General features: G+C 63.7%; 3 protein-coding genes across 8 annotated transcripts; 2 read left to right on the top strand and 1 right to left on the bottom strand.

The window, feature by feature from the left end:
• The first annotated feature begins 1,722 nt into the window (after positions 1-1,722).
• Positions 1,723-6,516, top strand: SEC14L2 (SEC14 like lipid binding 2). Of its 4 annotated transcripts, XM_056324556.1 has the most exons (12): positions 1,724-1,859; positions 3,322-3,397; positions 3,504-3,547; positions 3,735-3,794; positions 3,894-4,082; positions 4,573-4,668; positions 4,919-4,979; positions 5,056-5,139; positions 5,337-5,443; positions 5,524-5,663; positions 5,780-5,949; positions 6,049-6,332. In XM_056324556.1, exons 1-12 carry the CDS (start codon positions 1,806-1,808, stop codon positions 6,198-6,200), a joined length of 1,233 nt encoding a protein of 410 aa, XP_056180531.1. In that variant the 5' UTR covers positions 1,724-1,805; the 3' UTR covers positions 6,201-6,332. The 4 variants fall into 4 exon arrangements, with proteins under 4 accessions (XP_056180521.1, XP_056180531.1, XP_056180540.1 ...); XM_056324546.1 differs by lacking the exon at positions 5,780-5,949 and having other exon boundaries at positions 1,723-1,859; positions 6,049-6,516; XM_056324565.1 differs by lacking the exons at positions 1,724-1,859; positions 5,780-5,949 and adding an exon at positions 2,574-2,683 and having other exon boundaries at positions 6,049-6,516.
• Positions 6,517-6,722: 206 nt separating this feature from the next.
• Positions 6,723-8,886, top strand: MTFP1 (mitochondrial fission process 1). The gene is made up of 4 exons (XM_056324585.1): positions 6,723-6,938; positions 7,794-7,921; positions 8,004-8,236; positions 8,667-8,886. The coding sequence occupies exons 1-4, from the start codon at positions 6,887-6,889 to the stop codon at positions 8,740-8,742; spliced, it is 489 nt and encodes a 162-aa protein (XP_056180560.1). The 5' UTR covers positions 6,723-6,886; the 3' UTR covers positions 8,743-8,886.
• Positions 8,887-14,402: 5,516 nt separating this feature from the next.
• GAL3ST1 (galactose-3-O-sulfotransferase 1) lies at positions 14,403-21,794 on the bottom strand. Of its 3 annotated transcripts, none has more exons than XM_056326721.1 (3): positions 21,416-21,794; positions 18,096-18,229; positions 14,403-16,701 (listed from the first exon to the last, which is right to left on the bottom strand). In XM_056326721.1, exons 2-3 carry the CDS (start codon positions 18,218-18,220, stop codon positions 15,552-15,554), a joined length of 1,275 nt encoding a protein of 424 aa, XP_056182696.1. In that variant the 5' UTR covers positions 18,221-18,229; positions 21,416-21,794; the 3' UTR covers positions 14,403-15,551. The 3 variants fall into 3 exon arrangements, with proteins under 3 accessions (XP_056182696.1, XP_056182698.1, XP_056182697.1); XM_056326723.1 differs by lacking the exon at positions 21,416-21,794 and adding an exon at positions 19,997-20,219; XM_056326722.1 differs by lacking the exon at positions 21,416-21,794 and adding an exon at positions 19,412-19,797.
• Between the last annotated feature and the right edge of the window lie 1,048 nt (positions 21,795-22,842).

The raw sequence follows: 22,842 nt of genomic DNA, 5'->3' as shown, positions 1-22,842 counted from the left end.
GGCCATCCATAGGTCCATGGGATACAAACGGCTCTGTGGGACATGCAGAGCTCCATGGGACATCTGTGGGTCCATGGGACAGCCACAGCTCCGTGGGACACCCACAGCTCCAAGGGACATGTATGGTTCCATGGGACGTCCACAGGACATGGATGTCTCCATGGGATGTGTACAGCTCCATGGGACATCCATGGGGGACATGTGGCTCCACGGGATGTGCACAACCCCACAGGACACACATGACACTCCTGCGAGGGGACAGTAAGGATGGGAGAACCTTCCCCTGCTCAGAACCCCACCAGGGCTGGGGCTGTGGGACCCCTGCAGGGACCCCTTCTCCTGGCCGGGACCCCTTCTCCTGGCCAGGCCCCCTCCCCAGCTGGGGTCCCCCTCTCGGGGAGGTCCCCTTCCCTGGGGAGCCAGGGCTACCGTACATGAGGTGGCAGCCGGAGGGGGAGCCCAGTAGCCATGGTGCCTCTGCCCTGTCCCTGTCCCCTCTCCCCAGTGCCTCACCCGTGCGCCAGCCCCTGTGTCTGAGCTGTCACCCTGTCCCCACCTCTGTCCTCTGCCCTGCCCCACCTTCCATCCCCACTCCCACATCTGTTGCCATCTCCCATTCCTGTCACTGTCCCTCTCCCTGCTATCTGCCCACTTACCACCCGCACCCCATGGCCCCCCTACCCCCCGTGTCCTCCCATACCCCCATAGCCCCACACCCTGCCATGTCCCCCACATGATCCATACCTCCCCGTACCCTCCCATACCCCATCACGTCCCTCCATACCCCCCATACCCTCCCGTGCCCCCCATACCCCCCCATAATCCCCCTGCCCCTCCATGTCCCCCATATCCCCCAAACCTCCCATGCCCCCCATACTTCCCAAGTCCCCCTGTGCTCCCATACCCCCTATAGTCCACATACCCCCTGTACCCCCTAGCCCCCATGTTCCCCATATGCCCCATGACCCCTATAGCCCCCATACCCCCCCACGCACCCATACCTTGCATACCCTATATAGCCCCCATAGTCTTTATAGCCCCCATACCCACCATGCCCCCATAGCCCCCAGACCCCCCACCCCACCATACCCTCCATGCCCCCATACCTCCTGTACCCCCTTATAGCCCCCGTACCCCCCATAGACCCCATACCCCCATGCACCCATACGTCCCATACTTCATATAAGCCCCAGAGCCTCTATAGCCCCCCATAGCCTCCCCATGTTCCCATACCCCCCACAGCCCCCATACTCCCATGCCCCGTACCTCCCATACCCTGTATAGCCCCCATAGCCTTTATAGCCCCCACATCCCCCAACCCTGCAGACCTCCCATACCCCCCATGCTCCCATACCCCGTAGAGCCCCCATGCACCCATACCTCGCATACCCTCTACAGCCCCCAGACCCCCATACACCCCATGACCCCTATAGCCCCCATAACCCCGTGCACCCATACCTGCCATACCCCCTATAGCCCCCATGGCCTCTATAGCCCCCATGCCCCCAACCCCACCATACCCCCTATACCCCCCGTACCCCCTATAGCCCCCGTACCCCCTATAGCCCCCGTACCCCCCACGCCCCGCCACGCCCCCACAGCCCCGCCCCCACGCCCCGCCCTGCTCCGGGGCGGCGGCGGGCGCTGACCGGGCGGGCAGGGGGCGGCGGGCAGGGTCCAAGGCCGGCCGGGGCGGGCCGGGGCGGGCCGGGGCGGGCCGGGGGCGGTGCTGCGGGGCCTCCGCAACCTGCCGCCGCCCGGGCCGCCCGGCAGAGGCGGCCATCCCCGCCCGGGGCCGCGGCACCATGAGCGGCCGCGTCGGGGACCTCAGCCCGCGGCAGGCGGAGGCGCTGGCCCAGGTGAGCCGGTACCGGCAGCCGGGGATGCCGGGGGGGGCGGGCGGAGCCGCCCCGACACGCTCCGCCATCCTCTGCCTGCGCGGCGCCGGGCATCGCCCCCCGCCCCCCGCCCGGGCCGCCCCCGCCCGCCGCCGCCGCCCGCCCCGCAGCGCCCACGGGGAGTCCCTGGGGGTCTCACCGGTGAGCCCCCCCCGCGGCGCTGCCCGCTGGGGAACGACCGGCCTGGGTGGGCCCTGGGGGTCTCACCGGCTGGACCATCCCGCTGGCACCCCCCCGGGACCGGGCACCGGCGAGCTCCCCCATCCCTCTCCCATCTTCCCCGCTGGTCCCACCGACGGGTGGGAAATCCCCGGCAGGGCTCCCGGGGCTGGGGGTGCCCGGCCGAACCAGTGGTGGTCGGTCACCCACCAGGGTGGCTGTGCCACCCAAGGCCACCTCCGACGCCTTCGCCGGCACCTCGCCGGGTGCCAGGCCCCACCCGCATCCCCGCACCCCACCACGAGGGCAGGCGGCCGCGTTATCTGATGGGTGCCCGTCCAGCCCAGCCAAACTCCAGCCGCGGTCGATGACCCCACCGGCACCGGGCACCGGGAGCAGGCGCAGGGCACGGAGCCGAAACGTGGGTGATGACCTCGCTGGGGTCCCGGCACCGGGAGCAGGCGCAGGGTGCGGAGCCAAAACATGGGCGATGACCCCGCTGGGGTCCCGGCACCGGGAGCAGGCACAGGGTGCGGAGCCGAAACTGTCCCAGTGCCAAGGCGGCAACGGGTGGGCGAGAAAGGCGAGCTGCGAAACCCGTCCGCCGGCACCTTGTTTTTCTCAGGGTGAAGAAGCTAATCCCGGGTTTAATTACACCTAAATTCAGCGGGAGATAATCTAATCAGCCTCATTAAGGCGAGGTCCTGGACTGGTACGGAGATTTGGGCTGGGGCTTTGCTGGGGTGAGCAGGGCCACGTGCCAAGGGTGCCCCGGCACCCCCACACTCCCCCAGTTCTGCACCCTCCTGCCTGCTCTGGGCCACCCAGGGGGGCTGTGAACCGCTGGGATGTCACCAGAGCAGGGGGACAGGCAGTGACCGACCAGTGACTGGCTCAGCCCCGAAGGATGCCACGGGTGATGGCAGAGGAGGGGGTTGGTCCACCTGCGGGACAAGGGCTGGTGGGACCCTCGCCAGGGGCAGCCCCCACTCACACCTTTAGCAAGAGGATCGGCTTGGGGACAGGCGGTGCTCAGTGGCTGGCCTGGGGACAGTCCCCTGCCAGGGAGGAAAGTGGAGATGGCCACTCACTGTGGCTGCACCTGGTGGCAGGGACGGGGCACGGGGTGCCCCTTCTCTCCTGGGACAGTCCCAGTCCTGGATGGGGCTTTTTTTGAGGGGGAGGGGTACACAAACATGAAGCCCTGGAGCTTTTGGGGCGGGAGCAGGGACCCATCCACCAATGATCCCTCTTCTCCCCACAGTTTCGGGAGAACCTGAAGGACGTGCTGCCCTCCCTGCCCTCCCAGGATGACTATTTCCTCCTGAAATGGCTCCGAGGTAACCCCGGGGGGGGGGGCACATGTGGTGGGGGCTGGAAGACCCCATGGGGGGCTGTGGGGCTGGGGACATCAGCAGTGGCGCTGAGCTTTCTGCTGTCTTGCAGCGCGTTGCTTCGACCTGCCCAAGTCAGAGGCGATGCTCCGCAAGGTGAGAGGGGCACCCCGCTTTTTGGGGGGGACCTTGCCATACCACCATTGTCACCTGGGATGGGACAGTGCGCCATGGGCCACCAGCCTCTCCCAACAAGGGTGACCCTCCCATGGGGTGTCCCTCATCCCATGGGATGGGGGGTCCCCAAATCCCCTCACCCCAGCTTGCTCTGCCCCCTCTGCAGCATGTCGAGGTCCGCAAACACATGGACGCCGACAACATCATCGCCTGGGAGGCCCCTGAGGTGGGTGTCCCCAGCCCCGGGGTGGGAGTCCACGGAGGGGGACTGTCCCCTCCCTGGGAGGGTGCGCGGTCCCCCTGAGCCCCTTGCTGTCTCCCGCAGGTGATCAAGAAGTACATGTCAGGGGGAATGTGTGGCTATGACCGGGAGGGCTGCCCCATCTGGTACGAGATCATCGGGCCGCTGGATGCCAAGGGGCTGCTCTTCTCCGCCTCCAAGCAGGACCTGCTCAAGAACAAGTTCCGTGACTGCGAGGTGCTGCGGCAGGAGTGTGAGCAGCAGAGCCAGAAGGTGGGCACCTGCCTGCCCCACCAGCCCCACTCTTGTCCATCCCCACCAGCCCAGCTCCCCACCGTCCCTGCCAACACGTCCCCACCAGCCCCCCAGGCCCATGTCCCTGCCAGCCCCATAAATCCATGTCTGGTCCATCCCCACCAGCCAGTGCCCTCCCCAGCCCCATGGGTCCATGTCCAGTCCAGCCCCCTCAGTCCATGTCCCTGCCAGTCCCATTAAGTCCACACCTTGTCCATCCCCACAACCCAATGTTCTACCCAGCCCTGTAGTCCACATCCAGTCCATCCCCACTAGCCCATGTCCCTGCCAGCCCCACAAGTCCATGTCCTGTCCATCCCCACCAGCCCGTGTCCCCATCCCAGCACCCACACCAGCCCACAATGCCCCTTCTCCCCACACCAGCACTTGGGAGGGAGCTCTGGCCCGGGGGGGACCAGTCCCTGCAGGGGGTGGATGCCAGCTGAGCCCCCCTGTCCTCCTGTCCCAGCTGGGCAAGAAGATCGAGATGGTGATGATGGTCTATGACTGTGAGGGCCTGGGCCTGAAGCACCTCTGGAAGCCAGCTGTGGACACGTACGGGGAGGTGAGGGGCTCCCTGCCCGCCCCCCCTTCCCCCGCTGGGGGCCACTGCTGTCCCCAGGCTGCAGCAGGGATGCAGGGATGTGGGCCAGCTCGTGCCCCGAGAGATGATGTGGGGCGGGTCCCTGCCGGTGTCCCACACCCCTCCAGCGCTTTGGGGTGGGGGTCCCAGCCTGCACCCTGCTGCGCTCCCCCCTGTGCCTTGGTGGGTGCATGGGGCACAGGGATGACCTGAAGCTCTCCCCATCCTGCAGCTCCTGTCCATGTTTGAGGAGAACTACCCCGAGTCCCTGAAGCGCCTGTTTATTGTGAAGGGTGAGTCTGGCCCCAGGGTCCCACTCCCCCTGGCTGGGTGCTGACCCCTACCCTAACACCCCCCATCTTCCCCCAGCCCCCAAGATCTTCCCCGTTGCCTACAACCTCGTCAAGCACTTCCTGAGTGAGGACACTCGCAAGAAGGTCGTGGTCCTGGGATGTGAGTCCTGACCCCCTCCCCAGGGTCTCCCCAGCTGGAGGGGTGCGGTGGAAGCCAAAAACGGGGTGCCGTGTCCCCTTCTGCTTTCATCCCACCCAGGGGTGAAACCTCAGCCCTGGGGGGTGGTCCCTGGCTGGGCCAGGGCTCGCTGCAGGGCTCACAGCCCCCCTAAACCCCGCCGTCCTCCACCTCACCAGCCAACTGGAAGGAGATCCTGCAGAAATACATTGACCCCGGGCAGATCCCGGTGGAATACGGGGGCACCCTGACAGACCCCGACGGGGACCCCAAGTGCCCAAGCAAGGTAGAAGCCCCCTTCCCCGAGCTCCTCAGGGTTGCAGGGGTGGTCCCCCCATCCCTACATCCATCTCCATCCCCTTCCAGATCAACTACGGGGGGGACGTGCCCCAGCACTACTACGTGCGGGACCAGCTGGCGCAGCAGTACGAGCACACCGTGGTGGTCAGCCGCGGCTCATCCCACCAGGTCGAGTACGAGATCCTCTTCCCCGGCTGCGTCCTCAGGTGAGGAGGGGGCTCAGGTGGGGAGGGGGCTCCACGCCACGGGGAAGAGAGAGCTGTGATACAACGGTGGGTGTCCCCCACGCCACCGCGGGAGCCTGACAGCTCTCCTGGTGCAGGTGGCAGTTCAGGTCGGAGGGAGCCGATGTGGGGTTCGGGGTGTACCTGAAGACCAAGGTCGGGGAGCGGCAGCGGGCAGGCGACATGACCGAGGTGTACCCCAACCAGCGCTACAACGCCCACATGGTGCCCGAGGACGGCTCCCTCACCTGCTCCACGCCTGGCATCTGTGAGCACACCCCCTGCATGGGGGGGCATGGGGCTGGGGGGACACACACGGCCCCCCGGCTGCTCCCCACGCCCCTGACACCCCCCTTCCTCCCCGCAGATGTCCTGCGCTTCGACAACACCTACAGCTACCTCCACGCCAAGAAGGTGAGCTACAGCGTGGAGGTGCTGCTGCCCGACGCCACCTCCGCCCAGCAGATCCAGCAGCTGGGGGACAAGCTCAGCGAGGTGGGGCTCAGCCACAGCCCCTAGCGACGCCCCCCCACCGCTCTGTGCCCCCAGGATGGGCCAGTGACCCCCTGCCCCAGCACGGCAGCTGGGAGGATGGGGAAGGGGCTGAGCCCCCCCCCCAAGCACATGGACTGGGGTGGGGGGTGAGCGGGGCCGGAGGGGGACAGAGCACATGTGGGTGTCATCCCCCCCCCCCCCCGCCCCGTGCCTTATGTGGGTCCTGTGCCCAGCTGCTGCTGCGTGGGGTGGGGGAAGTAAAGGGATGGACTCAGCTGGGTCTCCTCTGGTTTTTGTCCCCCAGCCGGCCCCTGCTGCCCCCCACCCCATAGCCAGCCCTACCGACCCCCCCAGCCGGCCTCTGCTGCCCCCCACGCCATAGTCGGCCCTACCGACCCCCCCGCCGGCCCCTGCTGCCCCCCCCAGCCCTACTGACCCTCCAAGCCAGCCCCTGCTGCCCCCCCCAAGCCCTACTGACCCCCCCGAGCCCCCCAGCCGGCCCCTGCTGCTCCCCCCCGCCCCACGGGCTGGTCCATCCCCATTAACCACACCTCACGCCCCCGCTGGCCCCGCCTCGGCCCCACATCCCGCCACGTGACCACGTGACGCAGCGCCGCCCGGCCCCGCCCTTGTCGCCGTCTCGCCGCGCCGGGGGGGCGGGGCCTGGTGACGCGGGCGGGGAGGGGCGGGGCGTGCGGCGGGAGCGCGCCATGGGGGCGGTGGAGCCTGACCGCTACCGGGACACGTGGGTCCGCTACCTGGGTGAGCACCCCCGGGCACCGGGCAGTGACACCGGGCACCCCCCTGGGTATCGGGCAGTGACACCGGGCACCCCCCCGGGGCACTGCGCATCCCCCGGGCACCGGGCACTGACACCGGGGTCCCCTCCGGGCACTGGGCACCCCCCTGGGTATCGGGCAGTGACACCGGGCACCCCCCCGGGGCACTGCGCATCCCCCGGGCACCGGGCACTGACACCGGGGTCCCCTCCGGGCACTGGCCACCCCCCTGGGTATCGGGCACTGATACCGGGCACCCCCCCGGGGCACTGGGCATTCTCCGGGCGCTGGGCACCCCCCTGGGTATCGGGCACTGATACCGGGAACCGCACCGGGTGCTCCCCCAGGCACCGGGTGCTATGTCGGGTACCGGGCACTGACACTGGGCATCCGCCCCTGGTACCGGGCACTGACACGGGGAACTGTACACCCCCCCCCCGGGTATCAGGCACCAGACACTGACACCGGGCACCGACACCGGGAGCTGCACGGGGCACGCCCCCGGGCACCGGGTACTGATGGTGGGCACCCCCCGGGTACCAGGCACTGACACGCAGCAGTGGTACCACACACTGACACCTGTCCTTGGGCACTGACACCCAGCACCAGTCACTGCCACCAGCACGGACACAGGGTACTGGTACCATGCACTGACACTGGGTACCAGTCACAGACACCAGTGCCAGCGCCAGCCGTGTCACCCTAGCTGTCCCAAGGTGATGCAACTGCTCCGAACACCCCCATGCCCCTGCTGCCCTCCTGGGGGAATGGGGACACGCAGTGGGGAAGCACAGGGACATGGCCAGTCTCTGGCCCCATTGACCCCCCCAACCCCCAGGTTATGCCAACGAGGTGGGCGAGTCCTTCCGCCCGCTGGTGCCGTTGCAGGTGGTGTGGGCCAGCTACGGTGTGGCCACCGCCTACGTGACCGCTGACGCCATCGACAAGGGCCAGAAAGCTGCCACTGTGAGTGTCACCCCTTACACTGCCCCCACCCCCAACCCCCAACCTGCTGTCCTCACCACTGACCTCCCTCCATCACCCCCAGGCACATGCACAGGACCCCGCACGGGCCACGCGGGTAGGGGTGGCTGTGGTGGACACGTTTGTCTGGCAGAGCCTGGCCTCAGTGGCCATCCCTGGCTTCACCATCAACCGCCTCTGCGCCGCCTCGCTGGCCCTGCTGGGCACCCTCACCCGCTGGCCACTGCCCGTGCGCCGGTGGACCACCACTGCCCTGGGGCTGGGCGCCATCCCCCTCATCATCACCCCCATCGACAGGTAAGGGACACCCCCTTGGGGACACGTGGGTACCACTTCCCTATCCCTGCATCCCATGGGGCATCCCCCCATCCCAGGCCAGAGGGATGAAGTGCTTCTCCTCACAGGGGAGCTGTTCCCAGTATGGGCTTAGGGCTGGGGGAGCACGGGGTGACTGGGGAGGGGGTCCCTGTGCCAAAGGGGCTTTGCCAGGGCCCAGCCAGGTCATGGCCCCATGGGAATGAAGATTAGCGGGAGCCAGGGGCTGAGCAGGGGATTAGCGAGGTGAGGCTGCGCTAAGCCTGGTTTTGGGGGGGCTGGGGCCTCTGGGACATTAGGGACAGGTCCCAGGGGGACTGGGGACAGCTCCAGCCAGCCCCTCCTCATCTTAGCCAATTAACCATACCCCAGGGAGCCCCCAGGACCCCACCAATCCTCTCTCTTGCTGCAGGACTGTGGATTTCCTGATGGACTCCAGCCTCCGCAAGCTCTATGGGGCGCCAGGAGAGCCCCCGGCGCCACACTGAGCCCCCCTGGTCTGGGGAAACTGAGGCAACACTGCTGATCTTGGGGTGCTGTGACCCACCTACTGTGAACCCTTGCTCCAGCGATGGCCTGGGAGCTGCCCCCCCTGTCCCATGGCTGGTCCTAATAAACCATTTCAACCCTGACCCCATGCTGGGTGATGCTTGGGTACCGCAGCCATGACAGAGCCAGCAGGGACCCATTGCTGTATCCTCTCCTGGAGGGGACACTTGGGTCTGGCTGGGTCCCAAACTCCAGGTAATCTCCACCCTGAGAGGGGGGTGGTCCTTGCAGACTCAGAGCAGCCCTGATCACCCCACCAGCACCCCCAGGCCTAGCTGGAACCCCTCCACAGCCACTCCCAGCCTCATGGGATATCCTGGTGACTGTCCCCAAGGAGCTGCTACCATGTCCAAGATCTTCAGTAGTGCCTCCAGGAACCCAAATTCCCCCAACCAGAAGACACCCCCAGCACCACAGGCTGGGGCCATGCCACCATGCCTGGTGGTACCTCCTGGTACCAGATGTGGCTTCCAGGAGTGGTGGTATGGCCCCAGCCTGTGGTGGCATTCATGTGGTACCACCAGGAGAAGCTTTAGAGTAAAGAAAACCACCTTTTATTGGGAAGGAGGGGGACCACTGGCTCACACCGAGCTCTGTGCCAGGCTGCGGTACTCTGGATCCAGCTCACCCCCTTTCTCAGTCTCTCTGGGGACCAGGGCCCCCACCACGCTCTGCAGCTCAGCCTGGAAGGGACATCGTTGCCTCGGCCACTGCCGCCTTGGCCACTGGCGCCTGCCCAGGCGCCACATGGCCACAGCCAGGGCCAGCAGAACCCCCACCAGGGTGGCTGCCACAAGGGCGCTGCCCACCAGGGCCAGCCCGGCCAGCAGGAACCTCTTTATCGTACGGCAAGGTGCTGGGAAGAGAGGAAAAATACCCTGGTGGGTTCAGAGGTTGCTTCAGCACCCACGATGGTGAATCTGGGGCCATGGGGAGAGGGTTGGGGGTGTCTGCTCACCTTCATACCAGGGCACCTTCTCCTTCTGCACCAGCAATGGTCCAACCATCTCCCGGTGGAGCATCCCCTCTCCTGGGAACCCTGTGGGAGGAGATGACCAATACAGCTTGTCCCAGCCCCTGGAGGTACACACACACCCTGCACCCCCCCAAGACCCCAAACCCACAAGGGGCCACCACATCCCCACCCCAGTACCTGGCAGCTCTCCGGGGAAGTTGTCATCAGGGGGACAGCCAGCATCACAGCAGTGGCACAGGGTGCTCTGGGAAGTGTCCTCTGCATTGTGCCAGCTGGGAGGAGAGGACAGAGCTGGGATGGGTCTAGGCATCCCTAGCCCCAACTGCAAGACCCACATGGTCTCTCCAGGTCCCCCATGCCAGCAGGTCCCTCCAGGTCTTGGCCTGGACCTTGGCCACCCTAAAGGAAGTGTCCTCCTGGTGACACCAAGCACCACCCCACTCCCCGCCCAATTCATCTGCAGCAGGAGGGAGCCAGGACCTGTGGTGATGCCAGCAGGCTGTCATGGGAGCAGCGGCACCCAGACCATGGCAGGGTGGCATGGCCCCCTGGATGGGTTCCCTTGACAAGTGGCTTCTGATCCCAAAGCACCCATGGGTGCTCACGCCCTAGGGCACCAGCAGGAACCTGCACCAGGGCTGAGCCTACCTGGCTGTGGCTTGGCTGTAGAAGCAGAACCTGGCGCCATGCCCTCGGGCACTGGTGGGGCCCCACGCTGTCAACAGGCAGTGCACATAGACCTGCCAAAGACACCAGCCCCAGGCAGGGCATGACACCACGGCGCCCTTCTTCAGGGACCCTGCTTTCCTCCCACCCAGCCCTGTTGGACCACCCCAGTGGGGAGCAGGATGCCCCCAGGAGGGACAGTGCTGTGGGAGCCCCAGGTCATCCCCCATAGGGCCTCTCTCCCACCACCAAGGACATCACGCCAACCTCACCTCCTCCTCCTCCAGTTCATCCTCCAGCACAGGGGCCAGGATGGCAAGACGGACAGCAGACACCCCTCTCCTGTGCTGGACAGACATGCTCCCCAGTTTTTGCCCGTGCAGGCACCTAAGGCAGGAGAGCAACACAGGAGCATTCCCAGAATTTCTCCAGGCCCTGAACATCCCTCCCCATTAGGAGGTCTTGCAGGACCTCAGGGTGCCTGGAGAAAGCAGTCCCCACCTCCCACCCCACGGGCACTGACCCATGGCTGTTCACCACCATGAAGACCCTTTTGGGTCGTCCCAGCTGCTCTGAGGTGGTTCCGTAGCACTGGTCCACATAGATCTTCAGAGAGGTGCCCGGACTGAAGTCAACCCTGGCCTCCAGGTGGATGGCAGAGCCAGGGCTGAGCACCAGTGGCTTCTTCACGGCACTGGGGTCCCCTGAAAGAGAAGGGAGGGTTGGTTCCATGTGACATCCCCAAGCCTGTCCCACCACAGACAGGGACATCAACACATCCCAGACCACCACTCACAGGTGGTTTTACCTTCACCCCTGTGAAGCAGGTGCCCACCTGCAGCTCCCCAATTTCAGAGCCCATCTCCCGTCCCTGGAAGCCAAGAGTCATCCTGGCTCTGTCACCCCAGTCTGGCTTCCCTGCCTGCTCCCCAGAACTACAGCACCTTCCTGGTTCCCCACCACCAGCCCGGAGCAGAGAGGGACCACATCACCTGTTAGAACGACAAAGGGCAGCTGACCCCCAAAATCTGATCATGGAATCAAGCACAGGATTGGGAACACCTCAAAGCACCACCACTCAGAGCTCTGCACCCTCTGCAAGACTGGGATGGGAGGTCCTGCAGGGATGGCCACCTTCTCCTGGTGGGCCCCAGTGCTGAGGCCAGCCAGGAGAAAGTACTGGGTGCCACTGGTCAAGGTCAGTAGTCTTGGCCGGACCCATCCTGTGGTCTCATCGCCCAAAGGTGGCACCCAACACAAGACCCAGGGCACTCACCATCCAGGAGCCTCAAGGTGAAGTTCATGATGGGCTCCTCCAAGCGGCCGTAAGCATGAGCCCCACCAGGCACAGTGCCAGCAGCAAGCACTGGGGCTGCAGCCCTTGTCCCCACACCTGAGGACATCACTGGAACCATCACCATGTGACTGAAGGTCTCTGAAGTATCTGGAGCCATGGTGGTCCCTGCAGCAAGGAGAGGGTTTAGCCAGTGGGGCTCAGCACGCAACAGCATATCTCAGACACAGTGGGGACATCCAAGTCCTCAGATGTCCTTGGGACTGGTGGAGGACAGGTGCCAGCAGCACAAAGGCAGGGAGAGCACTCAGGAGCTCAGCTGGGTTTGGGCACATCAGGGTGCTCCTCGATCCCCAGCTCCCCCAGCCAGGACCTCCCTTGGTCTTGGTGGCCAGGCCCTGGCACAGGGTCACTTTAGTCGCTGTGGTGGTGCGTGCTGGAGGAAGTGGTGTTCCACAAGGGTGTTCCAAAATGCAAGGTTAAGTGTCCCCAGCCCCCTCAGCACCAGGTATGCCTGGGAGCTGACAGGCTGGGGCCAGACCAGGAGCTGCTCACAGGATGGGACACCATTGCCAGCAGCTACATACCCCACCAGTGGCTCTAGTCCCCCCACCCAAACCAGGCCCCTACAGACCTGGGGGTGCAAGGAGCCCCTGGCAAGCCCCTTGGCTCCAACCACACATCCCTGGAGTGTCAGGGTCATTTCAGAAAGTCTCTTTTCCACCAAGAAAACCTGTACCAGCAGGTCCAGGAGGGCATCAGGAACCAGCACTGGGTAAAACCAAGGGCCACTCACCACCCTCCTGCACCTAGACAGCCAGGAGGTCCCAGCCCCACTCACCTGCCACTCCCAGCACAGCCCCACACACCAGCACCAACCAACACAGCCCCATCCTGAGCAAGCAGCAGCCTCAGCTCCAACCCCTGGGGACCTTTAAAGACCAGGGCTGGGTGCCAATGGGCTCCAGCTGGTGCTGCCGGCTTTTGGAGATTTGCTTGATTTGCTCTGCAGTCAATCAGGGTCCCATGTGTGGGGCTGGTCCTACATGCCATCCCAGCCCCATCACAAGGATCTGCACCCATTGCTCAGCCCCTGTTCCATCACACAGGCTCAGTTGCACCACTCAGTCTGGTCCTGCATGGGGTCTTGGCCCTGAGGAAGGTCCAGGTCCCACTGCATGGTCCCATATGCACCAGTTAGTCCTGGTCACCATGCATGATGCTGGTCCCACCATGTAGTTTTGGTCCTGTATGTGGTCCTGGTCCGACCAGTTTTCCTTGGTCCAAGTTGCACCACATGGTCTGGTCCCACCACTCAATCTTGTTCCCATGGATGTTCCTGACCCACCTCATGGCATGGTTTCACCTCATCGTCCTATACATAGTCCTAGGCCCACCACGGTTCTGATCCCACCACTCGGTCATGGTCCCATGCATGATGCCGATCCCATCACACAGTCCTTGTCCCATTATGGTCCTGCTGGCAGCCCCAGCCCCAGTGCCACCACACAAGCCTGGGGACCCACAGTCCCAGCTTGGTCCCGTTTATTGAGAACAAAAACCCATAGGAGGAGGGTGCTGGGACAGGGGACTTCAGCAGGACTTTCCTGCCACCCTTTGGTCCCAGGCAAGCACACAGCTGCTGCTCCCCACCCCAGGGCACTGGCTGCTCTCCAGGACAGGCAGCCCTGGGGGCACAGGTAGCCCGGTTGAGGCAGCAGTTTGGTCACAGCCAGGACAGAGACCTGGTGAAGTCCCCATCTGTGCCTCCTGCCTATCTTGGATGTCCCCAAAACCCCATCACAGCCCCCTCTGCATGGGTTGACCTGGTGGCCTGGGCACAGAGGGACACAGAGCACATCCCCATGGGAATGTCATCACAGGTGGGCTGTGCAACCGACCTCCTGCCTCAGAAGGGGCTTTTCCATCCCCCCATCTGCAGAGACAACTGGTGGCTGAGGTGGGATTTGGCATCTGCTCCCAGCAAGAGAGCTCAGCATGTCATGGGAGATGCCTGTGGACCTCAGGCAGGTGCCCCCTGTGCACCTCTGTGTCCCCCGCAACCAACCCAGTGTCTGCACAACATCATGTGCAGTTGAGTTGGTGGCCCCAGAATGGCTATTAGGGTGCATGTCCACCCCGGTACCACTGGTGCTTTGGTTGAAGAAGCCCCGGTGCAAGTCCCAGGGCCACCCCTGAAAATGGGGTGCACCTGCCAGCAGCACAGCTGGGACCCAGTGGCATGACTGGGTTGTGTCACCCGTGATGGCTGTCCCGTGGGTGCTGGTGTCCCTGCAAAACCAGCAGACCTTCCTGGTGGCATCTGCGCACCATGGGAATCACAAGCCAGCACCCAGCAGCACAGGCGGCTCTGCAGGGACAATGAGAACCGATCCAGGCACCCCATTCATGCTGGGAGTCTCGTGCCTCAGCGCTGCCCTGGGGGGACAGGGCTCCCCACCTCTGGGAACACAGAGCTGGGACCCTGCAGGGCTGCTGAGCCGCCCCGCAGGCAGAGCAGATCTGGGGGGAGCAGGGACCAGCAGAGCATCCTGCCGCGTGTGCCAGGAGTCGGTGCGAGGGGGTGTCGCTTCCTCCCCAACCTGCCCCCAGAGAAGGAGTTGGCTGGACCATCCTTGTGTTAAAAACTGGCAAATACACGATTATCTTACAAAAGTAGAACTGCTTTTTTATTTCTGGTCTTTACAAAGGGAGCAGAACACAGGCTGGGGGCTGGGGGGGGTCCATTTGCTGCTGGGGAGGCTCAGCTGCGGGTGCCACCTTTGTGCCCGGCCAGGGCCACTCTTGGCAGGACGCGGCATTGCCAGTGTCATCCAGCCCGGCTGGGACGCCCGAGTTTTGTCCCCACTATGGGGCAGGAACAGACTCTGTCCTCAGCACCCCCCCATGCCGGGGGGATGGCATTACTGGGACGGTGGCTGCCGGATCCCGCTCCACTCCCCATCTCCTCCCCGTGCCAGTTCTCACCAGACCCCGTGAGCCTTCTGGAATGTCCCCTGTAGGGACCAGGGCCACGGGGCCCTCTAACCAGGATGATGGGGGGCTGGGAGGAGACCTGCTGCATGGACACCCTTTGCCTGCTGTGACCTTGAGCCCGCTGATAAATGCCGGGGCTTTTGGGGTGCCAAATGGCTCCAGGTGGCTCCGGGTCACAGCCTGCCATGGACCAATGGCTGTGGATGGGCTGAGAACGTGCCGCACTCATCACACCCATGGGCTGGAACATGCCGGAGTGGTGCAGCAGGCTCCAACACGCAGCCCCAAAACCAGGGCTCAAGGGAAACAGGGTGATTTGAGGAGCCCCTCGAGTTTCAGGTTCCCTGCTGGCAGCTCTGCCCACCCCAGGTAAGGAGGACCCTCCGCCACTGCTGGCTGGGCACATCCCTGCCTGCACTGACTGACCCACGGTGTGCTTCTGGCGACGTAGTGATGGATGTCCTGCTCCCACTGGGACAAGGCCATGTCCTTCCTGAATATCTCCTCTGGCCTTTTTGTGGGGAAAGTAGTAGTGGATCCTGCTGGAAAAAGCCACCCCCAGGCCCCTGGTCCTTGACCCCTCAGAGGCAGGGGTGGAGGCAGAGGATCTGCCCTCCTTGCCTGTGGGTGATGGCAGCCCCCACCCAGGCTCCTGCCCAAGCTGGGGCTCTGCAGGAAGGTGATGGAGGGTCCTCCCGACCCTGGGTGCCGGAGCCTCCGGCTGGTTCTGCTCACGTCCAACCAAAAGACACCATGAGTAAGAAAAATGAAAGCACCTGGTTCTTCCCCGGGGAGAGGGGGGCACCTGCTGTCCCCTACCACTTCAGGAAGTCCCGCACATAGCTCCATAGCTTGGTGATCCAGAGGTTGACCCCCAGGTCAGTCAGGTACTGGATTTCGGGTGTCAGCATCTTACGGCACAGCTTCTGGTGCTTCTTGTTGATCTTCTTCTTCAAGTTGTAGCCCAGGATGGACTTCTCCCCCAGTGGCTGCCAGGGTTGCATAGAGGACTCTTGAATGGCACTGGCATCCACGGGGTGTCCCCCATCGATGCAGATGCTCTTCATCTTCTCGTTCTCCCTCTGCAACTCTGCCACGTCCTTGGCCATCCGCTCCCTCCCATAGGCCTCCACCTTACGCCAGAAGGTGGCATTAAAATAACGGTAGAGCTTGGCGTCGATGAGGTTCCAGGAGGTGGCCTTCTCATAGAGGTCAGGTGTCAGCCGGGAGATGGTGGAGCCCTTACGGGCGTTGAGTTTGAAGTAGAGGACATCCTCCAGCTGCCAGCACAGCAGGTCCTTCAGCAGCACCAAGGACTCATCAAAGTACTCGAGCAACATGACGAGGTGGAAACGGCGATCTATCTCCTGGATGTGCTCCTCCACCAGTGGGCTGTTGGCGTTCATGTTGTTGTCATAACCCAAGTCAAAGAAGAGGAGGTTTTGGAGGTAGTGAGCATTGAACCCATTGGGGTCGTAGTAGTGCCAGGGGTCCCGGAGGAACTCCGCCAGCTTGTCCTCTCCCGTCAGCTTCCAGGTGAGGGGGATGACGCGCCCAAAGTAGTGGAAAGAGGACTCGAAGAGGTAGGCAGGGTCCCTCAGCACTGTCACAAAGGTGGCATCTGATGGCAGGAGCTTGCGCACCTCCTCGTAGTGGAAACGCATGTGGTTGCAGATGATGTTGAAGCACGCGCCTGGCCGGTAGTGCTGCACCTGGCTGCGCTCAAAGTAGGAGGGGTAGTAGAAGTCGTTGCGGCCGTTGGGAAAGGCAAATTTCAAGCGATGCTTCTCCCCGAAGCGGAAAAGGATGTTGAGGATGGTGCTGCTGGCTGTCTTGTGCGTCTTCATGAACATGATGTTCAGCTTGGGCAGGCAGCTCCATCCCGGGGGGCTGCCTGTGCTGTTGGCCACTGCTGGGGACTTGCCAGGGGCTGAGTAGGAGGAGCAGGAGGAGGGGACAGGGATCCTGGTGGGGAGAAGAGACAGGACACTGGTGAGGGCAGCTTGGCCAGCGTGGCCCAGCCACCGTGAAGGCTTGGCCATTTTCCTTCCTGAAGGAGCTGCATCTGGGGGTGGGTGCTGGACCTGGGGATGGGTGCTTGTCCCCAGCATCACCCAGGCTCCCTGGCAGGGACAAGCCCAGCTTTGGGCAGAGCCCCCTTCATCCCCAGCCACACGCCCAGCAGGACCAGGGCACCCACCCAGCAGGAGCCCCCCAGCAAGCAGGGCAGAGCCCACCACCCATATGAGCCTTCCAGCATCAGATGCACCTCTGAGCCACCAAACCAAGCTCGTTCACCCCTGGACAACCCCAGCCACTGAGGATGTGCCACTATGGGGGTCTTCACATTGGTCAGCCCCCACCAGCAGCTGTGCAGCCTGAGTAGGGGGTTGCCATCCCTCCCCACGCACACAGTCGTGGTGGCCCTGGTGCAGGTGATGCTAAGACACACATGGAGACAAGTTCTCCGTGGCTGTAACTCCATGGACAGGAGCTGATAACATTCTTGCCAAGTCTGGAAGTTCTCAACCTCTTGTAGGAGTTGTGGAGGATCCAGAACCCCAGCAAAGAGGGAAATAATTCTAGTGCATGGCTCTGCAGACGAGTTTGTGGGCCCTCAGGGAACACTGAGAATAACTTGTGTGTTATCCGAGATGCCTGGAGCAGGGAACAGAGGCTGCAGTGTCAAGTGACTTTGGACACTGTTAATGAAGTTGCAAAAGCTGATCCTTGATAATGATCCCATCAGCAGCGCAGGCTGGCACGCAGCTTACGAAACACCCGCAGGCAGATCTTGTTTATAAGCTTAGACAAACGTAATGCTAGAGGGGTGGCCAGGAGCTGAGCCCTGCCGAGTGCCGGCTTTCGCTGCCATGGGCAGCAGCGAGCGCTGAACCTACCTGTGCCCATCTCTGCGGGCGAGAGCTTACATGTGGCAGCACTCTGGTAGCTCTTGAAGGACAAGCCCTTGATAGAGTGTCCTGTGGCTCCTGCCTGCTGGGGAACGTTTCCAGTAATGCTCTTCCTTCTCCCAGGGGACACGAAGTTGCAGTGGGCAGGGGGACTCCTGCACCTCCTCATCCCTTCCATCAGTCAGGAGCAGAGCACTGGCTGCTGTTTTGCAGCAGGTCCCCTCAGGGTGAGCATCCCTCCCCAGCCCCCCAGGGAACTGGGGTTCGCCTTCCCCCCCCACCCATGAGACAGGGTGCAGTCTCCAACAGGAGGCTGTAGCAAGGGGACATTTCTGTGTGGAGCCACCAGAGCCTGGAAAGACCCAAGTCTGTCTCCAGTTGGGGGCGCCTGGTGCGAAACAGAGTGGCCAAGCTGCCAGGGGGGACATGTGGGGACCCCACACTCACTCTGTCACGCTGACTTGCAGCGGGGGAATGGCGTAGGAGTAGAGCAGCAGCATGAAGCTGGTCAGGAGGGTCCCCAGGACAAGCCCCTTGCACATAGACCTCCAGTGCTTCCCATGGTGCAGCATCCTGGTCACCTGTGGCCAGCAGAGAGAAGAGCCATTAGCACAGGGAAGCAGGGACCAGGGAGTCTGTGTGACTCACATCACGAGCGAATAAAGCACAAGGGCATCTCATGGGCATGGAAGGTCCTGGAAAGCATCTCACCAGGATTTTTGGTGCTGGCACTGCTGGGAGAGAGGCAAGCCAGCACCAGGTGTGCCCCCGGCCAAGGACACAATGGATTTGTGGCCAAAGAGCAGAGTCTCTGCCTGCCCTGCGCACCCTTTGCCCACCTGAAGTGACTCCCTGGCCCAACACAAGAGCAGTCAGAGAGGCTGTGGGGCTGGAAATGGGGGGAAGAAAGGAGCTGCGCCATGGGGCAGCCCAGCCGCAGAGTGGGCATCCTCTGCCAGGCTGCCCCAGTAGCTCCCTCTGCACCGAAAAGTCACCCACGTGGGTAGGAGCTTTCCAAGGGTGGCTGGGGTCCCTTTCCCCAGGAAAATCTCCAGGCCTGACCAGGAGCTACATCAGCTTTGGGTGTATTGGATGCTGCAATACGCACCCAGTGCAGCCATGCCTGGCCCTCCAGCTGCATCAGCTGCAAGGGGACTCGCTGCTCCTCTCCGGCCATGGCACCTGCACCTTTTGGTGCTTGGCCGGGGGCGGGGGGGGCAGACTGACACAGACAGGACAAAGGGGGTCTGGGGCAGGCTGCCCCCCCCCCAGATTGCACCTACACAGACCTATATGCATGCACAATTGCACACAGGCATGCATGCACATGTGCACGTACACACACACACGTGTCCATCCCGTGCATGCACGCACACACACACGGACACAAACACACATCTATGCATGTACACATGGGGGCACACGTCTGTGCGTGTTTGTGCTTCCACATGCATGCATGGACACACACGTATGCACTCATGAATCTCCCTGAAGGACACAGACACACAAGCACACACACATCTATGCGCTCATGAACACACTGGGATGCAGACGTGCACACACCTATACATCTTCATGTGCCCACGTATGCACAAGGACACAGACATACATGCATGTCTATGCATGCTCATGCATGCAGACATGCATACAGTTGCATGCATGCACACACGCATGCAGCAGGCAGCCCCAGCCCCGCCACCCTGCAGGCTGCCCCCTCCCCAGCTCTGCTCCCCCTCTGCAGCCCGCCCGGCCCCCGGCAGCACCTGCCCAGCCACACGCCGATGACACTCGCCACAGGCCTGGGATGCAGGGGGCAACGGCAGCCCCGGCACGCCAGCGACCGCATTGCAGCAGGCTTGTCCTCTGCAGCAGGACAAGGGGACGCGTCACCCGTGACCGCAGTTCCCACTGCTGGGGGGCTGCAAGCAGAGCCTGGTGGCCGGCAGCATCCCCCTGAGCTGGGGACAAAGCCCTGGGCAGCCCCCCAGCCCTGCACCCCCATTTAGCGGCTGTGGGAACAGCATCACCTCCCTGAGCTTCCGCTTGCGCCGGCTGCCCCAGCACTGCTCTGGCTCCCAGGCATCCTTCAGCCAAGGCTGGCTGTGCTCCCGGCTGCCCACTGAATAACACCCCCTGAAAATAACCCAGCAGCCCCCCATGCCTGCCGCAGCACCGCCCTCCCCCCCCCCCCCCCCCCCCCCCCCTTAGCACCAGCAGATAAATCGGAGGAATTAAATCCTGGCTGGGAGAGCAGTGGGTTACACACAGACACATTTCAGCCACCCCAGCCCCCACGTAGCAAAGCCCCCCCAGGATTTCTAAAGCTAAACCCCAAGCAGAAAGGTTACCCGGCCAGCACGGAGGGTGCCCAGGGCATGGCGAGCCCGGGCTGCTGCTCCAGCCTGCCTCCCCCTCTCTCCAGCCCCCCCCCCCCCCCGGGTCACCTCGTGCCGCTGAGATTTCCAGCTCGATGAATAATGAATGGAAAATGCAACCGGAGCCTGAGGCTGCGGCTGGGTGCTGGGCACAGCTTGTCCTGGCACCCGGCGTGGCAGCCGAGGGATGCCGATGGGCTAGGGGTACCTGGTGGCACCCCACAAGTGCACCCAAGCTCCCCCAAGTGCTCCCCCCTCGCCTTGCGGTAGGGACCGCTGGGTCAGGCAGGGACGGCCGCATCCAGCCTCTTCCCAGCCAGTGTTCTGAGCCGCTGGCAAGGAGCGGCAGGCATACGGGGGATGTATGGTGTAACCGTGCGGGGAGCAGGTGGCTCTGACCGCCAAGGTGCAGCACGAGTGTAAAGCCCAGAGTGTTTCACACGCCTGGGAGCAGCCAGGGTTTGGTCTTACACTGTGGCTGCGATTGTGCCACGGTCACCATCCGCAGCGCCAGCACTAGCTGGAAAAGCCACTGGTGAGAACCGGGCAGCACCGGAGGGGACACCCACCCATGTGGGTGCTGCAGGTGGGAGCGGAGCTGCATCCTACCGGCTCGCAGGCTGCCCTTCCTGCCGCAGCACGGGCCACGGTACTGCCAGTGCTGGCACCAACTGGGCCGAAATGGATAAATAAACTGGCACCTTTAATGTCCCCCTCAGCTCCCAGCCTCGGGGGGACCCCACCACCCCCCCGGGGCAGCACAGCACCCTGGCCCCACGCGCTGGGATGCCAAGACGTTTAGCTCCACCCTGGCTGGCTCCCCTGGGGTGGTTCTTGCAAACAGCTCCCAACCCAGTCAGTTTATTGACTTTGCCTTAAATGAGTGGCTTAATTATTAATAGCTCACCTGGAGAAGCGTGGGGATCAAGATGTTTTTCCTGGGGCTTCCATTACCGCAGGGCAGCCCTGGTGCCAGCTCTCAGCCAGCTGGCTGAAATTCCCAGCCGGAGGACGTGGCTGCACCGGCCATTTCGCCATGGGTCACCCCCCAGGATGGCCTGGGCCACATGGCTCTGCAGCCCCATCCCCTTGTCCCAGCAGGTCCCCTAGTCCCTGGGGAAATCCCTGAGCCTTCTTTTGAGTTTTCCCTTTACAGCTGAACCCCTGTAGCCACCACACCTGCTGCTTGCTCCTCCTGCCCTTACCAGCCCACAGGCATACTCTTTTCCATACGCCAAATTTCACGGTGGCACGGTGCTTCCTAGCCCCTCCCCATGCCCCTTGTACACCCGCCGTGAGTGCAAACACCCATCTCCACGTGCCCCCAGCACCCTGTCACATAAAGCTGCCCCCCAACCACCCCCACCCCCCCCACCCCCCCCCAAGCATCACCTTTTCCTTTGCTTAAGCTGCTCTCGGCGAGCCGTCACTCTCCTCTCCTGGGCTGGCCGGGGCACAGGGGGAGCGGGTGGCACGGGGCGGGGGTACCGAAGCTGCTCCGACATGGAATAAGCACATCCCAGGCAGCTCCCCACAAACGCTGGTTTTTCCAAAGCCTCCCCACCAGTTGTGGTCTTTATGGCATTACAAGGGCCCCGGCCCTGTATCACTGGCCTGGGGAGGGGGGAAAAAAAAAGAGAAAGAAATGAAAGCCACTGGCAGAGGGATGCGGGGATGCGGCCGGGCACTGCCCGGCTCCCCCGGGACAGCCAGGCCAGGCTCCGGTGCCCGCTGCCACCCCGGGCCTCCCGTCTCCCCACCCACTCCCAGCGGCACAGAGGAGGCATTCAGCCTGCTGCCTGCCAGCGCCGCAAACAAGGGAGCCACTTGTCTCCATCTGCAGTGCCGGCCTCAACGGGGACATTGTCACCGCCGGCCCCGTGCCCGGCCCCTCCGCTCCCCTGCACTGCCATGCCACCGCCAGCCCCCAGCACCCACGGCGGTGGGAGCCAGGGTGCTGCTGGCCGAGCAGGTGATGATGGCTGTCCCCCAGCAGTGGCACCCAGCTCCTCTCCAGCTCTCACCAGTCACCATCCTCCTCCGGTGGGATGGCTAGTGGCCCAGATGGCACCTCCTGGAGCTCATCTCGAGGTGGGGGGCACTGCGGCCCCACACCCCCAGCCTGGCTGCCTGCTTACCAAGGCACCCTGGCAGCACCTCTCCATCCTTCCCGCAGCATCCTTCTGCCCACTCTAAATGGCTTTTAGAGCCTTCGTGGCAGCAATATTTGTGCTCTCCCTACCTCGGCACGATAACCATAGAGCCACCGCACTGCCACCAGCCTTTCTCCCTTTCCACAGTCCCACTGGCTGTGCTGGGACTTGGGGTCTCTGCTCACCCTACCTGCAGGGGCTGAAGGGTGCCGCCACCTGTAGGGTCCCATCCTGCCACGATGCGGCTGTGCTCAGCAGGGCAAGTGGGTGCCCTGGGGAGGGCTCAGTCCCCTCTGGCACTCCACTGGTGCATCACCCCATGCTGGGGCAGAAAAGGACCCATTGTGCGCCCAGATCCGGTGCTCGCTGCTGCCCTCGCAACCATCCCTCTGCTGCTGAAGGCGGTGACAGCCCCATGCGTTTGCTGGTGGCTGCGCCTGCATCTGCTGCCCCAGGGCTCGTTGGTGTACCCGTGATGCGCCCCACAGCCAGCCCCGGCACGCCCCGAGCCCATGAGGGAGGTGTTTGGGGTTCAGAGCTCGCCCCCACGGGGCTTGAGGTCACCCTGCTGAGCCCCAGGCGGCCAGCTATTGCCCCATCGCAGGCAGCTGCCGCATCCTGCCCTGCCTCGGTGGGACAGGTTCTCGCCCTGGAGTTAACTGCGTA

Source organism: Falco biarmicus, chromosome 1 (assembly GCF_023638135.1).
Source record: "Falco biarmicus isolate bFalBia1 chromosome 1, bFalBia1.pri, whole genome shotgun sequence".
NCBI classification, from domain to species: Eukaryota; Metazoa; Chordata; class Aves; order Falconiformes; family Falconidae; genus Falco; species Falco biarmicus.
The sequence above is the reverse complement of the archived record's forward strand: the minus strand, read 5'-3'. Positions and strand labels throughout refer to the sequence as shown.